General features: G+C 43.2%; 1 protein-coding gene across 2 annotated transcripts in view; it reads left to right on the plus strand.

The window, feature by feature from the left end:
• The window catches only part of ITPRID2 (ITPR interacting domain containing 2), a 166,071-nt gene that overhangs the window by 79,925 nt on the left and 68,065 nt on the right, over window positions 1-18,081 (plus strand). Inside the window, exons 8-9 of one of the 2 annotated variants that reach the window (XM_077448124.1) lie at window positions 689-715; window positions 1,978-2,669. In XM_077448124.1, the coding sequence (XP_077304250.1) occupies window positions 689-715; window positions 1,978-2,669 (719 nt within the window). The remainder of the gene's footprint in view (window positions 1-688; window positions 716-1,977; window positions 2,670-18,081) is intronic. The other variant, XM_077448125.1, reaches the window with a different exon arrangement.

Below are 18,081 nucleotides of genomic sequence, written 5' to 3' on the forward strand. Positions count from 1 at the left end.
TGTTTAAAGCTTGGGAAATCTTTTTGTATCCAAATCCGGCTTTAAACTTCTCCACAACAGAATTACGGACCTGCCTGGTGTGTTCCTTGGTCTTCATGATGCTCTCTGCGCTTTCAACAGAACCCTGAGACTATCACAGAGCAGGTGCATTTATACAGAGACTTGATTACACACAGGTGGATTCTATTTATCGCCATCAGTCATTTAGGACAACATTGGATCATTCAGAGATCCTCGCTGAACTTCTGGAGTGAGTTTGGTGCACTGAAAGTAAAGGGGCCGAATAATTTTGCACGCACCACTTTTCAGATTTTTATTTGCTAAAAAAGTTTAAAATATCCAATAGATTTCGTTCCACTTCACAATTGTGTCCCACTTGTTGGTGATTCTTCACAAAAAATTAAAATTTTATATCTTTTTGTTTGAAACCTGAAATGTGGCAAAAGGTTGAAAAGTTCAAGGGGGCCGAATACTTTCGCAAGGCACTGTAACTGTAATGTTACTAGATACTGTAGATCTATTTATTTATCAACAGCCAGACTAAACTGCCCAGCTATAGGAATTCATGTTGTGTTGACTAAGGAATACACACTACATAAGTGACTAGCTTGGGTTGAAGTTATTTTTCGTTGTAAGTATCCAGCATTCACTCTTTAACATGCAAGATCTCCTTTTTTTGTTTTTGTAGATGCTCTTTATATATCTTTAAACCTTGGTAAGTTTTTAAATGGCTAACTTGCCAATATGCCTCCTCCCAGGATTCTTAATTTTAAAATAAGAGACAGTAATTCAAAATAAGGGAATATCTTTAAAATTACTTTTAATTTCTTTCTTGGTTAGTAAAATCTTAAAAGCATAATGTACATATTTTTTCATGGATTAAAGAATAGTAATGATTAAAGCTGAACTCCAGGCAGATATAAAAAGCAAAAATAAATGCAGGCCATTTGGTCTTGCCAGTGAAGCCCACTTCATGCAGCTTCCTGTGAAGGTGTGGTAAAGATGCTCCATTCGGGGTGGAGTTAACACTCTCATGTAGTCTATTCCTACTTGCAAAACAGCGGGATGAATAATTATTGCAGCCTGTAGCTTGTCAATCAGCACCTGGCCACTCCTAATCGGCCCCTTGCTTTCTAAATTAACAGCAATGTATCTATTGCTGAAATTCTCTTTATGTGAGCTGCATTGTGGGAAGCATGTAAAACAAAAAGGCATCACGTAGTAATTGAATATGGCACTTTTTAAAACACTTCTTTAAATAGTCCTACTGCCTTTTAATTGTGCAAATATTGTTTGAAATCAGTCCTGTACAGCATAGGTTGGAAAGGTCGAACGAAATGCCACACAAGAAACCAATCAGATGTGTTGCAGTGTAAAAAAGGAAGGAGCATGATAGGAGGAGAGAGCAGAGTGACAGAGATGAGCTCATCGGTCTGTTTCTCCTTTCACTGCCCAGTCTCGTGGTGGGAGCACAGAGGAGACCTGTAAGTAAACGTAAAACTGCAGAAGAAGAAATATGAGGTCCCCCTTACCCTGCCAGGCAGGGTTGTGTTGTGGGGCAGAGCTTTGTATATGTCAGGACTTGATGCATAGAAATACTTTTTGCAGGTAAACTAGCTCCTGTATATGTATTTTATCTATGCATTTATCCTTTTGCCTGGAGTTCATCTTTAAATCTGGGTATATTTTCTATATTCTTTTAATGATAGGCTGAACATATTAAAGTGCAGTCCTCCAGATTTTTTCCTTTTAAAAAATAAGTTAATAAATACGGTAATGTTTGGCTCAAAAACAGAAAATAAAAAAAGTGAAAAAAAAAAACGCCCTTTTGTTTTCGAAGTTTTTCAAAATCTGTGTTCTGGATTGCGACTTTAATAGGTCAAATTAGCGAATATATTTTACAATGTGCGAATCTACGACTGTAACTATGAGATTTTGTTTCCCCTCCTTTTTTAATATTTATCTTTCTTTAACCAGGTCGTTTCCGTCAGATTAAAGTTCTCACAGATGTTGCAAATGCATTTTCTTCATTATATTCTCAAGTTTCTGGAACTCCACTCCAACGAATAGGCAGCTCAAAGTCTCTAACAACACCTCCTACTGCGGAACCCACCAAACCGGCACCGCTTACCAGAGCTTCCAGCCAGACTGCCGCTCGACTCATGGAGACTTTATCAAAACTTAACTTATGTGGAAATCGAGCAGCTGGGGATAGCAGTATTGTCCAGTCTCCAGATGAAGGAGGGCAGTTATTGAAGAATAATGAAGAGGAAGGAAGTAAAAATGAACAGAAGGCACAGAAGCTGTTCAAAAAGAATTTGTCACCTCTTGCTACAGTTAAAGAGGAAGCCTCAACTTCAGTTGTCACAGACTTGAATGGTCTTGATATTTCTACCCTTCCAAAAGAAAATGGTGTTGCAACAGACATTTTGGATAAAGCCAACAGCATTAACCAGGCAGAAACCTCCATGAACTCAGTTGAATGTATTTCTTCACAAACCGCGGATTCTGGGTTTAAAGATTTGAGTATATCCACTGATCAGGAATGTGAGAACTACCTAACGGCAAAAAATCCACCCACATCTACCCCAGATAAGGAACTGCCTGCTCCAAATCCATCGATAAAAAATCTTGTAACACAGGCAAAGGAGTCCTTTGAGTTAGAAGAGGTAAGTTGGCTAATGTGGTTTCCTTTTTGAAATGGCGATAGTTGTGGTAGCCTATTGTCCAGAATTGGGATTCACAGAGAGGTGGTGTATGGAGCCACAAGTAAAAAAAAATAAGACTGCGTTGTCATAGAAGTTTCCTTATCTTTTCCGAGCTCTTTCACTTTTCTGGTTCTCAACGCCTAGTAAAAAGGTATGGTAATTCAAATGTGGGGGAACAGCGGACACTGCCCAGAACTCAGTGGTGTATATGAGTCTCATACACAGACAACTTACCTGCATGTAACTGTCCACTCTCACTACTTCATATTGCAGCTTCCTGTGTCTGAAAAGAAGGCCAGACAGTATTGTGCAATGCCATAGAGTCTTATGAGATTGCAGTGTAACCTTCCCTTATCAGCTGCAGTGCAGATAACATACAGATGATGAAGATGGAGGTTTAAAAGATCGTGTTTAATACTATGAAAAGCTGTCAGTAATGGTCTACAAGATGCAATCCTTTTTTTTTTTTTTTTTTTTTTTTACCAGTGCGTCAAACTTTTGGCAACATGTTTACCATTCCTGCATTATATAGAAGGCTCAATTTTGGGCATGCTTAAAGTAGAAGTTCATCCTAATACTAAAATCTCTCAATCGACTGGCATCCACAATCGAAGACTAACCCATCTAGCACTGTAAAGAAGAAATCGCTGTACATAGCTTTTCTGAAGCTGCTCCGGTCCCACGCTGAACTGTCAGCACAGCTTCTCTGTGTAGGCGGGTGCAGGAGAGGGAGCCGACAACGGAAGCCCCATAGTGACTCTATGTGTGATGTCACTTCCCAGTAACTTCACAGCCATTGTCAGCTGTCTCCTCTGCAGAGCTTCCGCAGCTGGAGACCGGACCGGAGCAACTTCAGAAAAGGTATGTATAGCAATTTTCTTCTTTACAGGGCTTGATAGGTTAGTCTAAGCCCCTGTACACACGGTCGGAGATTTCCACAACCAAATCCGTCGGATTTTGCCCGTCGGATCTTGTCCGAAACTGTTGCATACACATGGTCGGACAAAGTTGGCGAAAAATCCGATCTTTCAGAACGTGATGACGTAATTTCGTTACGATGGGACTACATTCAGGCTAGTAGCCAATAGCTTTGATGTAGGAATTTGATCTGAGCATGCGTGGCACTTGGTCCGATCAAAATTCTCTACACATGATCGGAGTATGTCCGACCGGCCCAGTTGGTCGGGAAATATTTCCAACATGTTGGAAAATTGGGTCCGACGGAGATTCGGACGGAATCAGTCCGATGCATACCACACACAGTCGGATTATCTGACGACACGGTCCGATAAGACGCATTCCAACGGATTCTCCGACCGTGTGTACGCGGCATTAGATTGTGGATGCAAGTAGATTAAGAGATTTTAGTATTGGAGTGAACTTCCACTTTAATGAGGCAGTTCAAAGTAAATAGATTATGTGCAAAAAGAAGTAACCCGTAGCAGATGGTCACCTGTCTGCCAATCTCTCTCTGAGCATTGATTGGTTGCTATGGGTTATTCTGCTTAGCACATAGTAACTGCACTTTTTGCTTGTATTTGTGTTGTGATATGGATGACCTAGTTTTAGCATGTAACTTATTTATTTTGGGAAAGCAGACAGCAAAATTTATTGGTGTTCTTTGTGTGCATTTGTGGTTTTCCTAAATGCTGCGAATGATCTTTTACAGAGGATTTATTGGTAACTTTTTAGCTCCTTTGTATGATTTCATGAACTACATGGTCATCTATCAAATGGGCGGTGCTCAGGCTTTCCACCTTGATTGATGTTTTTTTTTTGTCTTCCAACTCATTTAGTAAACTTGATAGAAATATGTGTTCTAATTACCGTATATACTCGAGTATAGGCCGACCCGAGTATAAGCCGAGGCCCCCAATTTACCCCCAAAAAACTGGGAAACCTATTGACTCGTGTATAAGCCGAGGGTGAGATATGCCTGTCCATCCCTGTGTGTGTGTCCATCCATCCATCCATCCCTGTGTGTGTGTCCATCCATCCATCCATCCCTGTGTGTGTGTGTGTCCATCCATCCATCCATCCCTGTGTGTGTGTGTGTCCATCCATCCATCCATCCCTGTGTGTGTGTGTGTGTCCATCCATCCATCCATCCCTGTGTGTGTGTCCGTCCATCCATCCATCCATCCCTGTGTGTGTGTCCATCCTGTGTGTGTGTGTGTGTGTGTGTGTGTGTGGCCTTGTGTGTCCAGCCTACCTGTGTCCCCAGCCTCCGTCCGGTCCCGTCCCGTCCCGAGCCGAGCCTCCGTCCGGTCCGGTCCCGTCCCGTCCCGAGACTCCGTCCGGTCCCGTCCCGTCCCGAGCCGAGCCGAGCCGAGCCTCCGTCCGGTCCCGTCCCAGGATCACCGCTCTTCGTCGGCGCCCATTTTCCTGTTCAAATGCCGCGCCTCCCTGTCTGTGATAGGCGGAACACAATTTCCCAGCAGTCTGTGTTCCGCCTATCACGGCCATCCTTTCATCCTCGTCCGTAGTACGAGGATGAGCGGATGTCCGTGATAGGCGGAACACAGGCTGCTGGGAAATTCAGTGTTCCGCCTATCACAGGCGAAGGCGGAGCCGGAGGCGCGGCTTTTGAATTAGAATAGAATGGCCGCTGTCTGTCTGCTCGACACGCTGATCGAGCAGGCAGACAGCGATGACTCGAGTATAAGCCGAGGGGGGCACTTTCAGCCTCAAAAAAGAGGCTGAAAATCTCGGCTTATACTCGAGTATATACGGTATGCCAAAAAACTGACCAAAACACTATCATGCCTGTTTGGTAAAACATCTCAAAATGGTCTTAATAATTTGTGTTGTATTCATATTATATCATACAGTTGGACGTCCCCATCATGCATTTATGCTGCAGCTCACAAAGCGCTTTCTGCAATTTCAAAGCTCCCTAATAATTGTCACTACAATTTTAAGGCTCCATGCACACTGGAGCTCAAAAAAGCTTTTTCTGGATGCCAGATTGCTGACAGAAAACACTGGTTGGAAAAATGTGCTTTTAACAGCTTTTTGTACTAGTGTTTATTCACGTTTTATGAGCGGTTTTTAGCGTTTATGGGCATTTTTAATAAAAATACACAGAAGGCACTCCAAAAATCCCACAATGCATTGAAAAAATAGAACGCTGAACGATAATGAACGCGTGTTTATGAGCATTTATCTGCGTTTATCGCTTAAAATTTTTTTTTGTGTTCAGAAAAATGGCACTTTGAATGCGATTTTATGGCGTTTAGAGAATGGCCCATGAACTCCACTACTGATAAAAGCTAAAAAAACAAGTCCATGTGTGCATGGACACATAGTATAACATAGAGTGAAGTTTATGGCTGTTAAAAAACAAAAACAAAAAAAAAAACGCTCAAACTTAAAAAAAATGGCCATTTATGAGCTCCAGCATACATGGAGCCTAGCTAAAGTTTAGGTGTGCCAGTTCTTACATATTTACATTGATCCAGCTTGGAACAATGTGAGCATTTGTGATATACCTGTGGGATCCCCGTAGAAGCTGGTAATCACTATAGCTGGCACCTCTCCATTAGCTTCCCTGCCCCAGGCCAAGCAGCTGCCCTGCTTCATTGTGAACATAGGCGATTAGCACGGGCACCATTCAGGGATCGCTTTGTGTTCTCAATGAATCCAAAGCATTATCTGATTGGATGAGATGGATTGGTGGGGCAGTGACATGACACTCTCCACATCACCCATTCAGAGTACAATTTGCATTAGATAAAGTGGATCTTCACTGCATCGGGCACCACAACCCAAAAACACAGTTTTAATTCATTTTTAATAATCAAAGCAAACTCATCCATCCATGTCTCCATGCTTTATTTTGTTGAGGAATCACTTTGAAAAAAAAAAAAATCACCTTTTTTTTTTGGCCATTTTGAGTAAGGACAGATGATTCATGTAGAATTTACTTCCTGGAATCCATCTGCCCTCAACTCAGGCATGCATGCAGGAGAGTGTTCCTAACTAAGGAAACCCCCCCCCTGAAGACTCCTGGGATGTATGACATAATTTGCCAAGGAAAAAACAAGGAAGTAAGTGAAGAAATGTAAAAAAAAAACAAGTTTAAAACAAGTAAATATGACATGCTTACTATCTATTTACTAATGCTAGTGACATAAGGATTAAAAATAATCAATGTTGATTGGGAGAGTGAAGTTTCACTTTAAGAAAATGCAAAGTGTTCTCTGAATGATGCCCATGCCGATTAAAAAAAACCTCCTGGATTCAGTAAGAGGCAGGGAGGCCAATCAGCACGGGACCCAAAAGCTAGCAGTAATTACTGCTGTAGCATTGCCTAGTACCGTGATTTCCAGCTTCCACAGGGATCTTACAGGAACAAAGGCGGACCAATGCAGTGATGTAAAATTTGCCATATCTGAACTTCACATAAAGGATAAGTTCACTTTTCTCAACATGCTACATGTTACACTTGTATTTTGGGTGTATCATCTTGAGCATCCACCACCTCAGATCAGTAAGGCCTCTCTTGCACATGGAAGTTAGATGCATTGTTGTCTATAAAACAATGCTCGCAGCTGAGTATAATTCATTATAAACCCTGGTACACACTACAGGTTTTTTTTTCGTGTGCAGACAGCTCAGTCTGGAGCCACTGTACTAACCATGCAAGGTTAGTCCAGCGATCATCCCCACTGACCTGTTGTGTTCTGACAGAAGGACCCCCCGCCAGAACACTCTGATCAGCCATTGGCTTAGAGCGCTGATCGGTAGATGGTCGGCTGCTAGTTTTCCAGCATGCACATCTGACACAACCCGGCCAGACCAACATACACACGGGCAGAATGACGGTTGATATTTTTTGTACCGTTAAATGTCTCCCGACGTTCTGCCCATGTATATGGGGCTTAAGGCTTCATGTAAACTCCTAAATGTAAGTTTAGGAGCTTTTGGTGTTTGTTTTTTTTTTTTTTTTTTTGCCAAAACTACTAAACTTAACTCCATAAAAGCCCACGTGTCAATGTACACACAGGCTTTTATCAGCATTTAGGAGCTGCTGCAATCGGAGGAGTTTCAACCTCCCTCTCCTGAGCGTGAGACTAGCATTCAGGATAGGATCATTTTGACAGTCGCCAACCAGAAAACACAAACTGCGGCTAAACCATGGCACGATTTTTGCCATGTTTTCCCACGGCTAGGCTGTGTGTACATGAAGCAATGAGCACAGAGCACTAAAATAGAAAATTGTACATTTTAAGTGCTGTCATTTCCATGCATGCACATGTTCCATTGTCTATACGCATGTTTATGTGAGTATAAATGCGTACCGTATATACTTGAGTATAGGCCGACCCGAATATAAGCCGAGGCCCCCAATTTACCCCCAAAAAAACTGGCAAACTTATTGACTCGTGTATAAGCCGAGGGTGAGACATGCCTGTCCATCCCTGTGTGTGTGTCCGTCCATCCCTGTGTGTCCGTCCATCCCTGTGTGTCCGTCCATCCCTGTGTGTCCGTCCATCCCTGTGTGTCCGTCCATCCCTGTGTGTCCGTCCATCCCTGTGTGTCCGTCCATCCATCCCTGTGTGTGTGTGTGTCCATCCATCCATCCATCCCTGTGTGTGTGTGTCTCCATCCATCCATCCATCCATCCCTGTGTGTGTGTGTCTCCATCCATCCATCCATCCATCCCTGTTGTGTGTGTGTGTGTGTGTGTGTGTGTGTGGTTGTGTGTCCAGCCTACCTTTGTCCCGAGCCTCCGTCCCGTGCCTTGCCTCCTTGCCTCCGTCCCGTGCCGTGCCTTGCCTCCTTGCATCCGTCCCGTGTCGTGCCTTGCCTTGCCCCCGTCCCGTCCCGTGCCGTGCCGTGCCGTGCCTTGCCTTGCCTCCGTCCCGTGCCCTCTTCGTCGGCGGCCATTGTAAAGTTCAAAAGCTGCGCCACCGCCTTCGCCTGTGATAGGCGGAACACTGAATTTCCCAGCAGCCTGTGTTCCGCCTATCACAGACGTCGTATCATCCTCGTCCGTAGTACGAGGATGATACGATGTCCGTGATAGGCGGAACACAGGCTGCTGGGAAATTCAGTGTTCCGCCTATCACAGGCGAAGGCGGAGCCGGAGGCGCGGCTTTTGAATAGAATGGCCGCTGTCTGTCTGCTCGACACGCTGATCGAGCGGGCAGACAGCGATGACTCGAGTATAAGCCGAGGGGGGCACTTTCAGCCTCAAAAAAGAGGCTGAAAATCTCGGCTTATACTCGAGTATATACGGTATATTGCAACACTAGCAATGAAGAAAAATGTTACTCATCTATACACTTACGTGCCTATATGCTTTATTTACGCAAGGTCTTTGTGCAACATTTTACTTAAGATCTTCCTGTCTACAATATCCTGAGCCTAAACCTCAGTAAATATTTACACCTGTGTGCAACTGCCCTAAAACATTTGGAATTTTTTACTCCCGTGTGCAAGAGGCCTTCTAAATTGCTTTTTTTTATTTTATTTTTTTTTATTTAAAATGCAAGACTTTTACATAATAATGTAATCATCAAAGTGACTTTGTAAGCTTGCCTAGAAAGAATATTCATGATTGACTCTTATTTACTAACTTTTCTTCTAGTTCCCTGATTTTCAGACCTCAGCACACTAGTCCGTCCCCCCCCCCTTTTTTTTTTTTAATGTTAACCTTAAACTCTCCAGCTGGAAGGATATGGAACACTTCGCTGCATCACTTCCTCCAGTAAAACCCGTCAGCCAGACCCTGATCTGCACTACTTCAGATCATGTAATCTAAGGAAGTTGAAGTTCTAATATTTACTTGAAACCTCATCAAACATTTTTCCCACAGCCAACACTGTAGCGAAACAAAGAGCAGCTAGAACCCCGCTAAACATGAGCGGGATGGTGAATATTGGAGCCCGATAGTGAGGTGGAGGAATCTACAGTCGCAGGGTTTTGTTATAATTCAAATGCTGACTTCTGTAATTCCAGACCTTTTCTTTAAAGAACAGTGTTCCTTTGATGCAGTTTAGCCAGCCAATATATAAAGCTGTTCTCCAGACCGATCCAAAAAGCCGCTGAGTGCAGTTTGTGTGCATTAAAAATGCATTATTTTTAAGTGAAAATGTAAATGGCTGAATCATTCTGGATTCCAACCCTGTATAGTAGAACTTTGGGACAAAAGGAGGGTCCGTACTCTGAACCAGTGTACATGCATATATGTTTGCAAGAACTCAGAGTAGTGGGATGTTATCAGTTTGCTGCTACACCTTCTCATGGGCTGGTGGGCTGGGTGCAGGGAACCGACTGTCTGCATTGCTTAATGACAGTAGAGAAAACTACAGGTCATCAACCTGTCTGTCTGATGGACTGGCTAAACAAAATTACTTTCAGTGCATAAATCAACGTGTGTGTATATATTTTGTGTGTGTGTGTGTGTGTGTGTGTATATATATTAGGGCTGCAACTAACGATTATTTTCATCGATTAGTTGGTCGATTATTGTGTTTCGATTAATCGGTTAATAACCTTAAGAAAAAAAAAAGTGGGTCAAATTGACATTCATTTTCCACCACAGTGAAGGGAAAATTTGGAAAGAATAGAAAACTTCTTGGTCAAAGGAATTTTCAGACAGTGTATGTGGTTTTTGTTCAGAAATGAAGTGAAAATTTCAAACAAAATTCTTTCATTCAGCGAATTTACAAAGATTTTTCATCTGAATATTCTCACCTGAAAATTGATCCGTGATGCCAGCATAAGGTTCGGTACACACCTCTGCAGTGCTTTTTGCTGTGCGTTTTGATTTTTGTGCACATGATTTTACTGCAATTTGCATTTTTTACTTTCTTTTTTTTTTTTTTGGGCAGATTAAAAAACATAAATTGCTGAAAAAACGCATTATTCTTTTCTGCAGCTTCTCCATTGAAATATATTGAACCAAAAAAGCACCGTTTTGCATTAAAAGTCCCCGACCCTTTCCAAATAATAAAAAAAAAAAAGCACAGATATGAACGTGTCCCATAGGAAACCATGTAAATGAACTGTAGTGCGTTTCTGCAAAAAGCACCAATAAACATAGATGTGAACCAGGCCTAAGATGTTTAGTAACATAATGGGGTTAAAAAGACTAAAATTAGCCCTTTATAGTACAAAAAAAAACAAAAACAAAAAAAAACACATAATTACTACTGGAAGGGGTTAATTTTTTTACTGTAGAACAATGAAAGTAATATTTACAGTAATGATTATGTTTTTGTACTATAAAGGGCTAATTTTAGTTTTTTTTTTAACCCCATTATGTTACTGGCCGATTAATCGATTAATTTCATAATAAGTGGTTAAACTTACTGCATTTACACTGGTTGAAAGCTTGGCAGACTGCCCAGATTATGTATTTACACAATAAGTTCTTTCCCTTTTGATCTAAGAAGTAAGCTTTAGTTACAATGTTTCAAGTTCTTCACTTGGCAGATTGCCTTGAAAGAATTGCCTACTCTCAGCGGGAGAGATCGTAAGGGGGGGGGGGGGGGGGGGGGGGTGAATCGAGATTGCGTTTTTTAATGATTAATCGTGCAGCTCATATATAGATAGAGATATAGATATAGATATATATATATATATATATATATCTCTATCTATATCTGTGTGTGTGTGTGTGTGTGTGTGTGTGTGTATATATATATTTTAATATTTCCTTTAGCTTGAGTGAGCTAACTCCTCAGACGTGAAGGATGTCCCATGTTGTGCAGATAGCTGGATCCTGTAGAAATCTGCAGGGGCACCGTGTTCTCTTCCTGCCTCTGGCACTGCAGGGGTTAATAGCTTTGCATCTTCTGTGAAGCTACTGTGATTTTTTATTTTTTTTATTTTTTTTTGTAGTTGCATTGCAGTGGTGCTGTTTGCTTTTTTTTTTTTTGGTTAAAATTGGCAGCAAGGAGGGATCATAATTCCTTCTTGCCACCTGTCAAATGCCCCTTGAAGACTGCCCTTCTTCATAGGGCAACACTAATGTAAATGAGCCCTTAACAAAAAGTTGCTGTGTCCATCCAGGGCATGTCACTGATCTTGGATGCAGATTTTATATTTAGATTTTACAGATCTAAACAAGTGCAAGTTTACTGAGCTTTATGGGCCCAGAACAATAGAACTATGTGTGCATACAAACAGAACTCCAGCCAAACGTAACAAATAAAAATGAATGGCTCATTAATTGTTACAAAAATAAAAATAAAACCAGCTTTTGTTGCAATATTTGGAGCGAGATTTCGCACAATACTTTTTTTTTTCAGATGCTAAATGTTCTTAGTCTGATGCTCAGCATCATTCAATCTAGTTTATCTGAGCCCAGGTCCTCCCTGACCCACCCCACACTCTTAACTGGACAGTAAAAGGAGAAACAGCGCAGTGACAAGCTTATCTCTTGATCACTTTTCTCTATCAGCATGCTTCTTGTCAGCACATTAACTGACTGGCTCCTTCTATTGCTTCATCATCTTATATGAGACCGCAAGCCTGAATCGATCAGATAACGGACAAATTCAGTTACTTGCACTGCTTGCATTAAAAAATCTATATATATTTAGTGATATATTTGCATTAATGGGTTTTGTTTTTCTGTCTGAAGCTCAGCTTTTTTTTTTTTTTTTTATTTTTTTATTTTTTCAAATAACGTTTTATTTATTTTCGGTTGTTGCATAGGAGGACAAGCAGTTCAGGTATACAGTAGTAGCAGTGTGTCTGCAAAACTTTGCAAGGTCAACGATAAACATGCAATTGAAGTTCAGCTTTAAAGTGTTTGTAAAGTCACTTTGTGACTTTACATGTACCCCATGCGGGTATGCTCTCGTTAACAAAAGTGTAGGTGTTTGAAATGAAAAGGCTAAATACCTTATCTGACACCACCGCTGTGCGGTCAAATGATTCCCCTCTGCTGGCCAGCCTCGATCATTTGGAGAGAAGAGGGAGCGGCCGAGATTCCCCTGTGATGTCAGCCGGCCAGCAGAGGGGAGTCTGTATCCAATCATAGCGGCCCTTTACCATGTGACCAACTGTGTCTAATCACAGAGAATCCCATGTAAACAAATTTGCTGGTTATCGGAATTCCTTTCCTCACGCATTATCACAACGTGAGGAGAGGCGAGCCAGTAACCGGCAAATGTGACGGGATATTTACACTGATAGTCTGGGCACTGATCAACAGTGCCCATTAGTGTCGCCTCATCAGTGCTGCCTATTAGTGCCTATCAGTGTACCTCAGTAAAGGAGAAAAATGATTTATTTGCAAAATTTTATAACAGAAGCTTAGATGAAAATGCCGAATCTGAAAATTTAAGGCAAAGCGCTAGTAAAGTGCTAAAAAAAATCCCCTGCAAGTTAGTCACAATATGCTAGTATGCATTGCATACTAGCACATTATGAAAGACTTGGCTTAAATCGACTTAAATCACACTAACATAGCTTCCATATTTGCCTGGCCTTCCTTCTGGCTTCAGGGGGCTCTGGCCAAACAGGATGCACACAGGAGTCATAGCTGCAGCACAGCGATCTGAAGGGACGGCACGCGGTCCCTTTAGAACAGTGGTCATCAACCCTGTCATCAGGGCCCACTAACAGGCCAGGTTTTATGTATTACCTTGGGATGATGCAGACTAGAATACTGCAATCACAGAGCAGCAAATTATATCATCTCTGATGTATTTCAGTTATCTTGCAAACCTGGCCTGTTAGTGGCCCTGAGGACAGGGTTGAAGACCACTGCTTTAGAGCACAATGCGCCAGTGACGTCATTGGCTGCAGAAGCGGTGAATATCTCCTAAGCCATGCAGGTTCCTTGTGCTTACAGGTAAACTTTATTATAGGCTTACCTGTAGGTACAAGTGAGGAAGGGGTGTTTATGACCACTTCAAGTATTTATGGCATACAAATCCATGGAAAGTCTTATTAATGCTAACATTATGGCTGCTGCATGAGGTTTGTTGAAATACTAGAGTAGTCTTCCGTTTCTTGTTTTAGAATGTATGATGTTTGTTTGATGGACATTCTGATTGTCCTCTATACTGCAGTATAATGAGAATGCTCCTGCAGTTCGTGCCAAGGGTTAATGTGTGAATACACCATCCATAAAGAGCGTGGGATAGATTACCTCTTGAGCCCGGCTGCTATTATTTAACATTGGGTTTTATAATAGATGTCTGTGTGTTTTGTTTTTGTTTCACAAACACAAAGACGTTTCTAAATTTAACTCCGGGCCTTTTGCGTCAGCCCTGCAGTGGGGATTTTGTTCATTTCTGCTGCAGGTTTAGTAGACCCCCCGTGCTCATGTAAAGTCTTTTCACTTTCTACCTGGAGTCTCTGCCACATAGAGGCTTACTCATGAAGCCGGTGCAGAGAACACTGATGTGTCACCAGTCATAAAACACTGTATGCAGTTTAACTGAATCCTATAAAATTAATGTTTCGTTCGGTCACCACCCTTTATCACAGTTTTTTTTTTCTTTAAGATATACAGGTGAAAACCTTAAAGGCCAGCTCCCGTGTTTCCCCCCAGGACCCCATACATTTAACAAACTGAAGCTGGTCATGTGATCTCCCTCTCGTCTAGAATTGGCGGTAGGCCTGCCTCTCTGCCTCTCTGCTGTTGATAATGTTACTCACATGGTGAAATGTTGGTGCTGTTCTGTGTGGCAGTACCTGCACCCCAGGTGGTGTGCTCATGGTAGCCTGGGCTCACATGAAGTGGGTTGAATGGCACTGAACAACTTTGTGCGTCATACAAACCCAAAGAGGATCATCACCTAGAGCAGGGGTCTTCAAACTTTCTGAGAAAAGGGCCAGCTTACTATCCTTCAGGCTTAGTAGGGGGCAAGACTGGCCAGTGGGAATAAAAAGTGCCCTGGCATTAGTTCCCCACCAATGGATTTAATTGGAGGAATAGTGCAAATTGGGGGAATGGTGCCCCCATCATTGCTGTCAGTTGGTGGAATAATTCTCCAAGGGCCAGATAAAGGCAAGCAAAGGGCTGCAGTTTGGCGACCACTGATCTAGAGGGAGGGTGGGGGGTGTGTGTGTGTGTGTGTGTGCGCGCGCGCGCGCTCAAAAACTGAAGTTGGGTTTCAAGAACTGTGTATGTACTTGGGGCAGGTTTGTTCAGATACATCAAAATTTTAGGACTGCGCAGTGGCAGTAACCCAAGGCTGGCCAGGAACATATAGCATGTGTATTTAGGAGCTCTTCCATAAATGCAAGCACTCAAGATACTTGCAAGATACATACAGGTTATAGTGTGAACCGAGGCTTATTTATAATCTGCAAAGGTGACATAGACAGACTTCAGATTTATGAGGAAGAACAGTCATAATTGAACAAGGTTTTCAACTTGACTCTTTACTTCACTCACCCTTAATTAAGGATGCATGTACAATGAATGTTGTTTAACCTCTCCTGAACGATTTAAGTTGACAGCTAGAAACCTGCAGCTAAAAATGTCTGTTTAGCCATGTTTACATGCCGTGTTTAGCTGCTTTTTGTGTCTAGAATGTTTTTGTTTTTTGGTTAAAATGAAAAACGTCTGTAAATGAAACGCTGCTAAATGTGATTTACCGCGTTTAGCAGCGTTTACAGGCATTTGCCGTTTTCAGATGCCTCTGAACATCCGTCCTGAACCTATTTTTTTGCGTTCCAAAAAAATGCTTCTAAACTCAACTGCCTAGAAACTACTATAAATGACCCTGTGTATACGTACTGACAAGATAACACAGAGGAAAGTTCAGGGGCAGCTGAAAAAAATGCCCATCTGCTCCTAAACGTTTACCAGCAGCAGTGTACATGAGGCCTAAAAGCTCAGCTGGTGGGTGTCTTAATCTATAGACATGAAAAGGCTGGTACTTTACCTTTCCTCTATTATCAGCCTATCGGTTGGGGATGACTCTCTTTCAATCAATGCACTCTCCTTGTAGTTGAAATTTTTTCTTGACCGCTATTGACTTTGGCTTGAATTGCTAACCAACTTGTAGATTTACCAACCCTTATCACCAAGACAGGAAGTGATGAAAATGAAAAAATTACCGTATATACTCGAGTATAGGCCGACCCGAATATAAGCCGAGGCCCCCAATTTACCCCCAAAAAAACTGGCAAACTTATTGACTCGTGTATAAGCCGAGGGTAAGACATGCCTGTCCATCCCTGTGTGTGTGTCCGTCCATCCCTGTGTGTCCGTCCATCCCTGTGTGTCCGTCCATCCCTGTGTGTCCGTCCATCCCTGTGTGTCCGTCCATCCCTGTGTGTCCGTCCATCCCTGTGTGTCCGTCCATCCCTGTGTGTCCGTCCATCCCTGTGTGTCCGTCCATCCATCCCTGTGTGTGTGTGTGTCCATCCATCCATCCATCCCTGTGTGTGTGTGTCTCCATCCATCCATCCATCCCTGTGTGTGTGTGTGTCTCCATCCATCCATCCATCCATCCCTGTGTGTGTGTGTCTCCATCCATCCATCCATCCCTGTGTGTGTGTGTATCCATCCGTGTGTGTGTGTGTGTGTGTGTGTGTGTGTGTGTGTGTGTGTGTCCAGCCTACCTGTGTCCCGAGCCTTTGTCCCGAGCCTCCGTCCCGTGCCTTGCCTCCTTGCCTCCGTGCCTCGCCGCCGTGCCTTGCCTCCGTCCCGTCCCGTCCCGTCCCGTGCCGTGCCTTGCCTTGCCTCCGTCCCGTGCCCTCTTCGTCGGCGCCTCGGCGGCCATTGTAAAATTCAAAAGCTGCGCCGCCGCCTTCGCCTGTGATAGGCGGAACACTGAATTTCCCAGCAGCCTGTGTTCCGCCTATCACGTACATCGTATCATCCTCGTCCGTAGTACGAGGATGATACGATGTCCGTGATAGGCGGAACACAGGCTGCTGGGAAATTCAGTGTTCCGCCTATCACAGGCGAAGGCGGAGCCGGAGGCGCGGCTTTTGAATTATAGAATGGCCGCTGTCTGTCTGCTCGACACGCTGATCGAGCGGGCAGACAGCGATGACTCGAGTATAAGCCGAGGGGGGCACTTTCAGCCTCAAAAAAGAGGCTGAAAATCTCGGCTTATACTCGAGTATATACGGTACAATTGTCACCAGAACAGGAGGTGGGAGAGGAATCTTTTATTTGGAACTCTTGTTCTAGTGGTAAGGCTCAATTCACTCCTGACCATACTGGAATCACGCAATTCTGCCTGCGATTCCAAAATCGCGGAAAAACGCCGGTCTTGTTTGCAATGCCATTATTTCTTAAAGCGGGAGTCCGCCGGGACTCCGCGTTTTTTTTTTTTTTTTTAAAGTCAGCAGCTACAAATACTGCAGCTGCTGACTTTTAAAATAGTGACACTTACCTGTCCAGCGCGCCCGCGATGTCGGCACCCGAAGCCGATCTCTAGATCGACACTCGAGTGCTGCCGCCGCCATCTTGGGTATGGGAATCAGGAAATGGAGCCTTTCGGCTTCATTTCCCGGTTCCCTACTGCGCATGCGCGAGCCGCGCTGCGCAATGAAGACGGTCCCCGCTGCCTCTGGGATCTGTGTGTTTCCCAGCAGGCAGCGGGGCACTTGCGGAAGGGGGCGGGCACTTGCGGAAAGGGGCGTAATGTACGCCCCTTTCCGCAGAGAGCTAGCCCGGAAGTGGGTGCAGTTTCCTGGATTATCCAGGTAACTGCACCCCCCTCCCCCCCGAAAGGTGCCAATTGTGGCGCCGGAGGGGGGGAGGAATCCGATGAGCGGAAGGTCCATTTTAGGGTGGACCTCCGCTTTAATGACACCCCAAACGCAGTGTGATTTTGCTGCGATTGTTGAGTGATGAAACGCACTAAAATAGCAGTGAAATTGCAACGCCTAACGCTCCTGGCTCTGTGCAAAGATTTGGTACATGAGCTTCCTTGGCGCGGAGGGAGGCCCCTTTTAAATGAATGGTGTGTATGGAGGCTTAGAGGGAAATTTGCCTCACATTGTAGAGAGTTAATTTTACTTTTTCATTGTGTTTCACAGACGGGAAAGATAAACTTGCCCTCCCCTATGCCAAAACAGCAACATTTTTTGACTATGCCTTTGCTTTAATGATTGTAACGAAATAGAGAATGCAAACGCAGGGAGAATCTACAAGTCTTTGTGATTTTTATATATATATATATATATATATATATATATATATATATATATATATATATATATATAAGCAAGCAGCATGTAAGAGTCTCAAGAGTATCAATAACAAATGTGCGCACTGAAAACCCACTATAGGATTGCATGACATTGCCTTATCCTAGTCAAGGGACAGGGTGACTTTGTTTATGAGGATTGGCCGCATCGGTTTCAAAACTTCCAGACATCCATGACAGTGTTGTGCAAATGAATCATCACACCAAAAATGCAGGATTATCTCACG

Source organism: Lithobates pipiens, unplaced genomic scaffold, assembly GCF_037356315.1.
Source record: "Lithobates pipiens isolate NorthernLeopardFrog02 unplaced genomic scaffold, aLitPip1_a1.2 Scaffold_22, whole genome shotgun sequence".
NCBI lineage: Eukaryota > Metazoa > Chordata > Amphibia > Anura > Ranidae > Lithobates > Lithobates pipiens.